This window comes from Pezoporus wallicus, unplaced genomic scaffold, assembly GCF_028554395.1.
Source record: "Pezoporus wallicus isolate ANWC-B61680 ecotype Strahan unplaced genomic scaffold, APGP_CSIRO_Pwel_v1 contig_6545, whole genome shotgun sequence".
NCBI classification, from domain to species: Eukaryota; Metazoa; Chordata; class Aves; order Psittaciformes; family Psittacidae; genus Pezoporus; species Pezoporus wallicus.
The window spans coordinates 474907-488780 of record NW_026642213.1 but is presented as its reverse complement, the minus strand read 5'-3'; the positions used below and the strand labels follow the sequence as shown (position 1 = coordinate 488780).

The 13874-nt window shown below is 37.2% G+C and overlaps 1 protein-coding gene across 3 annotated transcripts in view; it reads right to left on the bottom strand.

Moving 5' to 3' along the window:
* Positions 1-13575, bottom strand: part of NOVA1 (NOVA alternative splicing regulator 1) — a 148302-nt gene extending 134727 nt beyond the window's left edge. Inside the window, exons 1-2 of one of the 3 annotated variants that reach the window (XM_057428204.1) lie at positions 13360-13575; positions 11374-11517 (exon numbers count right to left, since the gene is read on the bottom strand). In XM_057428204.1, the coding sequence (XP_057284187.1) occupies positions 11374-11517; positions 13360-13495 (280 nt within the window). In that variant the 5' untranslated portion in view covers positions 13496-13575. The remainder of the gene's footprint in view (positions 1-11373; positions 11518-13359) is intronic. The other 2 variants (XM_057428203.1, XM_057428205.1) reach the window with 2 other exon arrangements.
* Between the last annotated feature and the right edge of the window lie 299 nt (positions 13576-13874).

Here is a 13874-nt window from a genome sequence, read left to right as displayed (position 1 = left end):
AAATTTTCCAGCACTTAGAACATGCTGAACTCTGAGATTCAGAATTTAAAGGTTTGCAGAAGGAAAATGTGGACCTCTAAAAAAAAAAATAAAGATTAAAAATAGAAATTAAATTCTTGTTGAGACTGAATCACTGGATTTTCAAAAATAAGCAGCAAATACATAGTATTCTTTTGTGAAATACAACTTACTAATGATCTTCATCATTTGTAAGATGGCCTGTCTAGCAAGATTTCTCAATTTCCCCCATGGAAGTAGGCAAATGCAGGGGACATCGCACACCTTGAATCAAATGACACCAGTAAGTTACTTCTACCCAGAAGAAGCATCTATACTGAAACCTAATATGGAAACCACTGCTTTTGACCAAGGGAAAAAGAAACTGGGGAAGTGTCAGTCCCTTCAGAACCCAGTATTAAAATGCTACGTGAAAACCGCTGCACTCTGAAGGGATTAACACAACAGAACTTTCTTAGAGTGGAACTTCAATCAATACAGAGAGATAAAGTCTACACAAATGACCTAAGGTATCTGGGTCTTTTCCTCTACATAGAGACTTACCTAAGAGGCTTCCAGAATATCTATGGATCTGAATCTGCACTACAAATCACACGTTTCTTTACAAACGGGGATTATGCCATCATTCTCTCTCAGTTTGCCAGTAAATTATAATTCAGTAGATAACTAATAGAACTTCTCCTTCTAAATAGCATTGCAGCATTACACCTCTTTCTAGACCAATGGAAACAGGTCATACTAGAAATATGAAATTTATATTAGTTCCTGAAATATTTCTAGTTTTAAGAACACTTGACTTGAATATCAGATAGCCATCATCAGCTTATCTGCACCTCCCAAGTAAGCATACTTTATAATATAAAAGCCTCATCACACAAAACCAGTGTTACTAATATATTCTAATTTACACCAAAAGCCCTTCATGCTTTCTCGGTTTTGCCTTCATGGAATCTTTTACAGGAAAAAAACATCCAAATTAAGACACCTTAGAGCTTACAACTATCAAAGGCATTACAATCACCTATTCGTATCTCATACACACATTCAAACAATCCCTGCATTATCTTAGGAGCCCATTTAACTGCATGCATATTTTTAGGAAAAGGGCATTAACATTTAACTGCAGTTGAAATACCACAATCCTTAGTAAATTGTTTTCATCACTTCTTAAAGTCTGTACTGAGAGAAACAAGACTCACAAATCAGAACCAGCCATTCTAGTAAAAAGCCAAATATTTCAAGATAAATAAAAAATGGAAAAAAAAAAAAAAAATCAGTGATCTTCAGACAGTCAATACAAAGCTGCCAAAATTACAAGCAGAGACTTCTTTAGAAAACATACAGAAAGGATTTTGCACAAGATGAAACTTAGCAAGTTCCTGTACTAGTCAACACTGAAAGCATGATAGTCATTTGCACATTGTAAGATTTTCCATTAAAAAAATGACAAAATAATGGATGAGTTTATTTTTTCTCATTCTGAACATATGCTTGTGTGCTGGAGAAGGGAAAAATCAGGTAATTATTTTATAATTATGAATGACTAAGTTTTTTGCCCTTCACATATCTGCACCCTTCAAAAGAGGAAGTGTCAAGCTAATGAAGTGTGATGGACAGAACTAGAACTACTTCTGAACATCAAAACCCACATTCTTTCAAGTAGTAAGTACTATCAAAAACATGAGCCATTGGCAAAGGTAATACAGAAACAAAAGAATAACTAGTACAACTTAAAAACTGAAAAAAAAAATGAAAATTAATACGTTAACTCAAAACACTGACATTGCTACCACTGTCCACGCTATGTCTCTAAGACTAGAAGGTTAAAAAGTACTTCCATCAACTGAGAAGGCTTTGTTTTTAAAAGGTACAAGAAATCAAGGAGGTTTATGCCTGATTTTTCCCATCAAGAACATGCAAGATTAAAGCTCTAAGGCCTGTAATTACATCTGGATTTCTACATACACCTAAAAAACACTGGGTTTAACAATGTGATTTAAAATCTGGCTACCTATGTAATCATTTGTTTCCTTCTTCTAAATACTTGTTATTCAGGGAAAGACCTCATGATGAACTCAAGTAAAAAGAAGGGCTTACTAGCTACACAAGGTAACTTCCTTTTTATAAAAGTTCTTTCCTGTTCAGTCCTAAGAGTTTACCAGCTCATTGTACAAAATCATCCCATCTTTTCCCGGCTATTTGGGATCAATTAATTAGAATAAAAACTTACCCATGTAATGTATCAAGTTAGCACTTACTAGAACAGCTAGTCCTAGGTGTAAATCCATAGAACATCTTATAAAATTATAAAGTACGTATATTATTGTTAAAAGCAGTGCAAATACTAGATGAGCACTTGGCATTACCAATCTAAACAAAGAGATAAAATCTTTGTAGAGTTAACACTTCCCTTTTTTTTTACCATTTTACTATGCTAGAAACTATATGCTGCTTCAGGAAAAGTAATCTCAACAGCTGGCACCCTTAGGGGAGCTGTACTGCACAATAAAAAACTCAGAAGTTAGGAAGTGATATAATAAGAAGATTCTATGGAATCCAAGTTTTATTTTAGATTGACAGAATCACCAAGTGTCCATCTAATACAGCAAGTAGAAGACATAAAAAGAATAAAGTGCGTATGCACATGCAAGACAGAAAACAAGGCCCATACACATTCTAACAGGTCTCATTGTAACGTATCATTTTTATAGAGCTTTAAGGCATCCAGTAGCAGAGTTTCATTGCAGACCTCTGAAAACCAGCTGACAGAATGCCAGAAGGGTCTCTCTTGTTCCACAGAAGTTTTCTTCAAATCCAGGTCAATAACCTGCTAAAAAGCCACCTATTTCCCTCTTCTTGCATGTGTTTCTCAGGAAAACTGTTGGTAGGCTGCCAGATCACAAAAAAACATAAATATTCTTTAACACCAGCTCAATACTGCTGCCAAAGCAGTCTCTTCTGTAGCACCTGAATTGCTGCTTCTGCTGCTACTACTACTATACACTGTCTTACCTGCACTCTGGCATTTCCTAACTTCAGATCACAGGGACAAAACTTAAACCTCAGCTGGATCAAGCTCCAGCCCTGCATGTGGCCTAACTGGTCTGTTCTCCCCCTTCTCACACAGCCCACAGCAGGTATTTAACTGCCCAACATTTTGGGAGTACACTCTGATATAGTTTTAATTCCATAAGCACACTGGATGCTCAACAAAGCCAAGTGAATGGACACATGCCATTCCCTACTTTTCTGGTGCATGACTTTATATGAATATTTTCAATAATTTATGTTACAGAAAGACTCTGCACTTGTATATTCATTTAAATGTTTGTAATTTTTCATGTACAGTTTGAAGATCAGAGTTTTAGAACACACTAAGAAGATAAGAAATTGCTGCTGCCTTCTTCCCCCTATTGCCAATGAAGAATCTAAAAAGTAAAGTCACTACTTGAAAATAAAATACATGTACATACAAATCTTCCAAGAGTTTTGGAGGTGTGAACTATGGTTCTTCATTCAAGCAAAGAGGTGCCACTCTATGAAGTGGAGGAAAACAGTACAAACGTGTGAAGCTCTTTACGTGGGAAATAACAAGAGAGTTAAATGGCACTGAGCAAGGCACAAAAAGTGCTTTTAAAATAGAAACAAAGGAACATGCAGAGAACCTCAGTATCTAACTGAATTAATGATTGAGAATGCAAAGGCTCCAACTGGTGACACATTAGCAGCAGCCATGAATTTCACCGTAGCTCTGTATAACAAGTAATCTTACCTGATTCTCAAAAAAATGTCAACACATTGATTGTATTTTTCATCTGATCCTGTCAATGCTGAGATGACAGGCCCTGCAGGATGCAGCGAGAGATCAATGATGAAAACCAGACGTTTAGTCTTTTCAAAACTAAAATCTACAAGACCAGGCAAATATGAATTTTTGTCTGAGATTTATGCTTCTTTATATCCAACAAATGCTAATATTACATAATCACTTTCACACACACAAAGTTGACAAGTGTGTCTCTTCCTCACAAGGCATCTGACCCCAGATGATTCATTTCATCAACACAACTTTAAACCCGGTCCCTAATACGCTATTCTTTGAAGGGCTGGTCACACAGCTAGTTATTTAGATCAGCTACTTCATATATCAACCTATGTTCTCTGGCCTTTCATGAAGAAGACTTGATTTTGCTCATCAATTATGCAGAACACTTAAAACCTACACAAAATTTATTGCAATTCAGAAAATTTATTGCAATTCAGAAGCTGAGAAGAGCAATGCACAATAGCTACTCATAGCTACCTCAAGCAAAGAGTCATAAATTCATCTTAAAAAGTTAAAGGCATGTTATCATTGTACAGCTGGGAGCTAACTTCCATAGACATGTTTCCAAATACTGCCTTAAACTGACATTTCAATCAGACCAGTTAAGTACTTGCAAAGGAATTTTAATGCTCGGCTATAATCAAGAACTGCACATTTAATATTAAGTAAACCCCAATCAGATTCAACCATAATTAATTATCAAATATGTTAAAGTGAAAACAAGTTAATATAGGGGGATGGAAATTTAGATTATTGTCATCTTATGTATTAAACTATTTAATACGGCTGTTAAATCTAAGGGAAATTTAAAGCAGTATCCTGACAATCATTTCTCAATTTTTAAATTAAAATAAAAGCAATGCTGCTAATCCTTATAATGCCATGAATAATCACAAATTGGGATGCAGATACCCCTGAAATCAAAACAAAAATAGCATGGAACAGAACTTTACAAATCAGTAACACAGGATTTAGATCTCTGGCTAAACTCCATTTTGGTATTTCCTTTGTGGGATGGAAAGACAGAATAGCCCCGAATACCAGGGTGAATGTAGGAAACCTGATAGTTTCCTAAAGTCATCTCATACAGTCAGGAAGATACTAGCATACCTACAATAAACTGTCTTGCACATGCACAGCACACTTATTTATTCCAACTGCCAAATACCAAATTCCAATTTTACATGCTTCCACATTACCATAAATCCTTAGAAGAATCCCATGACTGAGCTAAACAGCACAAGCACCAAGCATACCCCACTACAGAACACACTACACAGTACACCAGAAATTCATACTAGAGGCAAAGAATATAGCTTTCTTCATTTAAGAAAATTGTATTTGTTGTCAGAATAGAAACAAATTGATTTTTTAAGTCCATTATAAAGGTGACACTCCAAAAACATTTTTGTCAGCTTCATTACTTCACAGACAGATTTGGTAAACAGGAAAAATATATTACAGCTTTAGATTCAAGTACATTAAGAATTTTATGCTAATGTCAAGCAAACCCAATTAGAAAACCAAAAGGCCTACCTAGAAACATGACCATCAGTAAGAGTAGCAAAAGCAGCCTTTCTCTTTCTAATACGTACTGTGTTTTATACCACGACACTGCAGCCTCTGAGGGTCAGATTAATTAAGATCAACAGCAGCTGCAGTGCAACGTGAGAAGCACACTGCCACAGTTCTCACCAGTCCAGCACAATTACCTGCATCATTCCAACACTGGACAACAACTGACAACTACTACACTCCTGAAATTCATTAACTCCCATTGGCCCACTGATAAATGTTACAAAACAAACCAACCTTTTTTCAAGATGGACTGCAAAGCTAACTGCACCTGCTGCAGGATGCAATGATGAGACCAGGAAGCTGTTTGCCAGTCAAATCTCTACAGATGCTGCTTAACTTTATGCCAGAAGTGTGTCCAAAGACAGAAATGAGATAGCAATCAGGCGCAAGCCCTCCTCCCAAATCTCTCTATGCTCCATTTCTAAAAGCCAGTCTAACAAATTTACTAAATCCAAGGTTTTTCCCTCTGGCAAAAAAGCTACATATCACTGATAAAAGAAACTCTGTGGTCAACTACTGAAGACAATATCTAAGTTAATGCAATTAATTAAAGAGCAAACGAGAATGAGAAGTATTTATGAAAAGGTATTGCTTGTCACAGGTTGCACACACTAAGAAAAGTGAGACTATGTTACTTTTACTGCATGAGGAAGAGGAAAACAATGAAGGGATTCAGACATTCACAGTTTGTATTTTTCAAATATTAGCTCCAAGACCTATGTTCTGACAAACATCCATCAAAACTCTGATCTCTCTGCAAAATACCACTGAAGTATTATATGGAAATTTAAAATTTTGTGAATGAGAAATATTTAAAATTTTCAGTACATACCAACTCTTGCTATTTTTCTTAGATTTTGTTTTTTTTTTTTTTTTTTTTTGGGGGGGGGGGGGAGGAGTGTGTGTTTGTGGTTTTTGGTTTTGGTTTGGGTTTTTTTCCCTCCAGAATGCAGAAGTCCATTAAATAGGTATTCCTAATGAATTACTTTAGAGAAATTTCAACTTTATCAAAAAAACAGTACTGTTACTAGAAGCAACTTCATCTACATAAGCTTTCTAATCTATTCATAATCATCTGGTTTTCAATTATATTGGAAATTAGTCAAAAACAATCACAAGAAAAGTTAAAAATTATTAAATATGGCATTTCTCTTTGATAAGACATGCTTTGTTCGACAACCAAGTGCACATATAATCTGTATCATTTATTAAAGTTAGCCTAACCATTCCAAATATATCACAAGTTGTTTTAAAACTTTCTCACACAAGACAAAGACACAGCATTTTCTTCCAAACCAATGCCATTTACTATGCCAAAATTTATTCACTCATTAACGTAAGTCCCCACATGTAGATGAAATCAGTGCAAAATTTCTACTTAAACTTTTCAAAATTTCTCTACACTTACCAAATGAGAAGCTGCTAAGCGATACTACATTGGGCGAGTTCGATATGTAAAAATCTGAAGACCATACCAAGTTACATATTCAGTTTCAGCTTCCTTTTAAATGTAAAATACTAAGGATCTGCTGGCTAACAAGCTAACTTTCTTTTATTCTGTTCCAGTAACTAGGCAACAGACAACTGTCCAACTGAGAATTATCTGTCTGAACAGCTGGCAATCAACACTTGCGGGTTTTTGGTGGTTGGTCTTAAAAAAAAAAAAAGTAGAAAGATCAGTGATTACTTTACAAACCTACACAGCTCTAGATTCCACCTCTGAACTCTCTACTCACTATTTAGTAATGTCATTCTCCCCAAAGTTACTCATATAAGTAAATATTTCCACCAGAAACTGAAAATCTTAAATACACCCTTATGAAGTCTTTAGTTAGCTAATGTTAACATTAGAAAAAAAAAGTAGAATAAAAGCGAGACACATTTTTTTGATGTATGACAAACCAGCTTCGAGGAACCACAACAACAGGCAGCTAATAACTAATACTGTTACGCTTCTAACTCTTCTTTCTCTTCTACAGCTGAAAAAGCAGTATTTTACTTCATTATTAAAAGTGCTGATCTTTAATACAGATTCTTTTCCCTACTAGACTTTTAGCTGTTTTTTTTAAGAGTTAACATGACAAGTCCTTTATTATATAAAGGAAATAATAACAGTGAACTGAGCTGATACATTATACCGTTCCCCTAACAGTTTAACAGGAGTAATGAAGCTAGGAAGTTAACTTATTAATTATAAATTCCTTTAAAGTTGTGTTACTTGCACATTCAATGAATTTGAAAGGTTTTTAAGGGTCAGAATAAAAAACTATTCAAAAGGGCACTTGCACAAAGATTAGCTAGACTATATCCCATAAAACATGAATGTTTCAGAAAAATCTGATATTCAAACAAAACATATGAAATACAAGTGACTTGGTAAAAAATAGCATTGCCACACAACACTTCATACACTATCTACACAAGGCAAGGAAGGAAACTACTACGTTTTGTATTCTCCAAACATTTAGATCACTACTGATTAGAAATCTGCTATAAAAACAAACCAGCTAATCTATTGTTAACAACAGTAAAACCTTACCCCACTTAATTACAGCTTTATTAATCTCTGCTCTTAATATGATCTAATTTCAGTACACATATGACTTCATATTCCAATAAACTGAAAAACGCTGACCGAGCTCAAATTCACTCAAGCACCAAGTTCAGACCAGGCAAGATCCTGTTTCAAGATAAACAACATGATGCGATGTAACATAATTTTGTGTGTGTGTGTGCATGTGAAAGACTGGGAATGAGTGCAGAGAGAGACAGAGAAAGCGAGAGTGAATGCCAGCATTTGCAATGGGAAAAAATACACATGTCCAGAGTAGCTTTCAGTCCAGTGCTCACTGTAATTCAGAATGGAGAAACAGAGATGACAATGACAACTTAATACAACAGGAAAACTTTTTTATATTATTCAAAATAAAACCACACATTAAGATAGCTTCACAGGATAGCCACTTTCTTTATGAAGTTCATGTTATTAAAGTAGCATAGCTATGACCCTGTTTAAATTTTGGACCAGAACCTGCTAGTCAATACACACTTGATACTTCTCTACAGAAAGGATAAGCACCATTTACTTTAAAAGTAGGACGTATTTTGCCACTTTAATTTCATTTCCATTAATCTAGGGGAACAAGCCTGAACAAAAAAGAATCAGGGAAAATCTAAGCACAGTAACAAAATCAAATTGTAGAAGTCCAGACAATTAGAGAAAGTAAGCTGGTAACCTGAAAAACAATAAATTATGTAAACAAAAAGTAAGACTGTAAGACTGTACTGGTCAGTAATGTACTTATATACACTGTAGATACTGCTTCCTTTTTTGTAAACTAAGATGTTTAGTGCAAAGCTTTTTTTTCCTTCAATTTCTTGTAATTAGAGCTGCCATATACTTCTTCAGTAATTAAGTCACCTTTTGATGCACAAAAATAATTCCAACAGAAATCAGTCTGTATACTGAAGTCCTATATCACAGAGGAGGAAAAAAAAAGAACAAAAAAAAAAGAACACTATTAGATCACAGAACTATTCACAACTTATGTGTTACAACCAACTTTCGCCCTTCCAAACAAGAACTTACTCGGACTGATCTAAAACTTTTCAGAAAGAAAAGTTTCACAGAAGCTTCAGCAGGAGAACATTCCATAGCAAAATGTACTTTAAATACACTTACAGTCACAAACACCAGAGGTACAGACTAAGTAACCTCCTAATAGGAAAACAGAGTAACTGCTTAAGAAACTTTGTAAGAAAAACAAACCATGTCTTTATATTAGCTATTTCACAAGGTCTGTATTACCTAATGCCATAAAAGCATGAGAGCCTGGAAGAAACCCAAAAGCCATCAGCTCAGGGAATGCCAGGACCTCCAGAAATTCCTGGGGCTGGTGGTCAAACATAAATAGACTAACAAGAGCTAGCCACACTGTAATCCATTTCCCATCCCTGTTCCACACTTAAGCAGGTATCACTCGCCAACTTCCTTAAAACACTCATTTTCTGTATGATGCAACGTGGCTGCAAATTCAAAGCACTGTATGAAGTCAAACTTGAACTTCATTTGCACCTGTTACAGTGAAACTGCTTAAGCCTCTCTGCCTTAGTTATTTATATTACTAGTGATTTTAAGGGAGCATGGGTTTGTCACATTTTTACTCATGCCATTCTAGCTTGCCAATTTTTATTTTTCAAAGGTTCGTCTGCTACTACTGCTGTATCTTTACAATTTACTACACAAAAAAATATGTAATTCTAATTTAATCAGAAAACAGAACTCTGCTAGCACACTGAACAAAAGATCTGATCTTTGCAGCATCCTTTCCAAGTGAGTGTAAATAAACTGTAGTAAAATGAAAAGGCTTGTAATTTGGTATTTGGAATATTCTTCATAAACACCAATATTCTGTAACATCCTTGCATATCTGATACCACCTCATGTATAATGCAGAAAATCTATTTCATTTTCATCTACTGACAGTGAATTTAATTTACTATTGCGGCTCTTTATCCAGATTATGCTATTAATTCTGCAATCAGGCTCTTCTGAATGCTTTTATTTTTTCTAAGACTTTTTACAATTCCACATTGATCTTTTTTTCCTACCCTAACATACCTTTCAAAATAAAGGATCATTTTTTCTAACTTCTAAAAGAAAAAAAAATTCCAAACCTCAAAGGCAACAAGCACCAGTTCATTAGCTGTATCTTTTAACAGGAAAAATCTACATACATCACTTTAACATCTGACATTTAAGTATTACAAACTACATGCATTAAGGATACATACAACATGTGCATTAAAATTTCTACATCAACAATCATCACTGTAAATAGACCACAATCTCTCCATTAATAAAAAACTATCCACTTCTGCCTGACGCTGAAGTTAGAGGATGGGAAAGCTAAATGCTCCAGTGTTTGTGTTGCTTACATCCATACCCAACTGCCTCTACTGTTCTGTAGAATTCAGGTATCTTGTTAAACTAGATCAAATGCAAAGCTGGTCTTATTTTTCCAAAAGAAAAAAGTCTGTTGCAGCTAGCCAACTCGAACCTAAATCACCAGTTATTCTTCAAAATAACGAAATCAAAACACCGAAAAGTGTTAGCTATGTTATTATTTTGTACCAGTTTTTAAAAAGTCCTCTAGAACAAAGTTCAATTACAGAATGCTAATTTGTTCATCTTTAGGGAAAAATTTATTCGATTGCAGAAGCTCAAATCTTGTATATCATTATATGATTCCCTCTTCAGAAATCTTATAAAAGAGAAATGATAAATAATGCATTTATTATTGTTATATGTAAATATTAAAATACTTTTCTCGCACATTAGTACAGTTGATAAAGTACTCATTTTATTATTTAGCCAATGTATTTCACTTCTATAGTAGTTTTCTTCCACCATCATGATAAACATAATAAAAAGAATATTTAGAGAACGGCACTTCTCCTCTTTACTTCAATCCAGAACCAGTGAACAAAGCGGTGAAGCAGAAAGAAGGTACATAATGGATTTAAAGTAAATGGCCCATTCTTTAAGAAGCGGCCTCTCATTTTTACTGATTCTAGCTTAATTGTCATTACAATGTCTGGAAACTTCAAACGAACAATTATTTTTTACGCCAGCTGTCAAGTTGGTTCATTAAACCTAGATTTTTTTTTTTTAAGCTAAAAAACAAATCAGTGAATGCTAATGAAAATATTCTTTTGCAGAAACATTGTAAACATATTTAAACTTTTTTTCAAAGTAGTTAGTGTCCAGCCCATTCCATAAACCAAGACAGAACATTTATATTCACTGTTGCACTCTGTAACATACTTTTCTGAGAATATAATGCTTCCAGCTGCACTGGTAGCATAGTCGTCACTATATGAAACACAATGACACACACATACATCCCCTGGGATTCATAAAGAAAGAATTAGCTAATATTTGCACCTACCTGGATAAAAATCTTTGGATTTAGACAGCTTGATGGTGGCCCCAGTCTCTTTCTGCAACTGAACAATTGTCTGTCCTCCCTTCCCAATTATAGATCCAGCAGCATAACTAGGTATGAGGACCTTTAGAAAATACTGGCCATCCTCTGAAAAATTGAGATATGCATGGTTAATATGGCTTACAAACTTTGATTTTTCCTCCCCAGCCCCACAAACAAACAAAATGTAAATGCACGCATTCAAAGACGTAACATCTAACCAGTTGTGTTATTCTACAAGACAGGTTTAGACTATAACTTTAATATTTTAAAATATGTATATATATTCAAAGCAAAATAAAGAATCCACATAGATTCCTTAGTTTTGTAAAAGAATAAGATCAAAAATATATTTCAAAGGTGGTGTTTTTTTTTCCCCAAAGGCAACAACAGCATGAAATTATCAGACCCCTTTAAAAAAAAATAAAGCCTTGCATGAAAATGCGACTAGTGACAACTACAACCTTGCTTGAAAATACTGCAAAAGAAATGCCAAACTAAAAAGGAATGAATTGTAAATTCTGATGGGCTATTTGTTTGCCATTAGCAAACACATAAGAATAGCAATTAGCTATTGCCTGCATTCTTCTTAAGTAAGCAAAACAACTACTCTGCTACCAAATAACCCACCCAAAATGTGGTGTTTTATTCCAAGCATTTCAGACACTGCCAAGAAAACAACTCAACATGGTGCGGATGGAATCACTTGCCTAAGTAATCCTTATGTATTCCTTTAGCACTTCTTAAGTGACAACGATCTCTTTTAAGCTCATTAATTAAAAGACATTAAGAAGAATTTTTCCCAACTGATCAAAAGCCTAAGTCACTTATTTTAAATACACTTAAAAGGTGACGAGATCGACAATGCCAGTACTCTACCCACCACTAGCGTTAAAGCTCACAATCGGAAGAGGAAAAAAATACACAGAATGAATGGATGGGGGGGAGAAGGTTTCCCCGTCTGATTCGGCAACCGCACAATTGTCTGTGCCCTCACCTCACTTCTAAATCCAGCTACACTTAAGTCTAAGGACCTTCTGTAACCGGCTCGGAAAAGTGCAAGTCAATTAGGATACGCTGGTTCCCCAGACTTGGGCTCTCCCCAGGAACTAAGGAAACGTCCTATTGGCATGGATGTAAAGATTCTTATCATGAAACCTGTTTCACAAAGTTGCTGCTTTTTTTCCCCTAGGCAGAAGGAACGATCTCAGTTCACCTTACGTCTCTCAACAGAGACTACAAGCGTCTCTAGAAGTGCCTGTGTGCTACAGCCGTGCCCACCCGTATGAACATCGCCGGCTGAACCACGCAGTCAGACCGCTGCCCTTAATATTGGGCAAATAAATTCACCTCTGCCTCGATGCATTGTTATGACGACTCCAGCGCAAACGGACAGCGGAGGTGCTGGTCCCGTTATAACTCATATCCTCCAGGAAAGGCAGGATGTTAACTAGCGCGTTCCCGCAGCCGAGCGGCGACACCCCCCCCCCCCCCACCGCCAGCCAGCCCTCGCCCCCAGCACAGCGAACACACGCCGCGTACGCGCTGACAATAGAAGCGAGGCCAAGGAGGAGGAAAACGCACGGCAAGGCTGAGACTCAATTTGCGACCCAGAGGATGTGAAAGGAGGGTAGTGCGTTTGCAGTCTCCTTCCAGCTACCATTTATTTTCACCCATCGTTAGCCGGGCAAGGGAGATAACCGGGCTGCAGAAGCCCCTTGTGCTCCCTCCTAGTCTCCGTAGGGTCACGGCTGTGCAGCCCCAGCGTGGATATTAAATAAAAAGACTGGTAGATGCTGAAAACCGACGCCATTTTGATGAATGATAACATTAGAGAAATGGGAATGTTTGGGGGGGAGGGAAGGGGCAAGACAGACAGGCAGGTAGAGAAGCAGAGAGGTGGGTGTGTTGGGCGGGGGGGGGGGGGGAGGTGACAGAGAATATACCCACCGCCCGTGTTGGTCCTCTTGGTGCTGCCGGCTTCGGGGGGGGCTTCAAGCGGTCTTTTCCGGGAGTCCGGGGGGTCCAGGTCTATGGGAACCCCGGTGTGGGTCCCGTTCTGCTGGATGGGAGCTGCCGCCATCATGTTTGCTGCTGCTCGGAGGAGAATTGTCTCTTCCCTTCTGTGGTGGTGGGGGGGGGGGGGGGGGGGGGGGGGGGGGGGGCAGGGAGGGAAGGGGGAGGAGGAGGAGGAGGAAGGGGGAGGAGGAAGAGGGGAGGGGGCTAGTCCCGCTCTCTTGTCCTTTTCGAAAACGTAGACCTAGCTCTGGATTGTCGAGGATGCTGCACGCCTTGTTTATCTGGCACCCGGGGGGAGGGAAGGGAAAGGAGGGAGGGAAGCGAGCAGGACTGGGCTGGAGGAGCAGCTGCAGTGCAGTGTCAGGAGGAGATGAGGAGAAGGGAGACAGGGGAACGAGAGGGAAGAGGGAAGGAGGGGAAAGAGTGAAAAGAGACAGAGGGAGGAG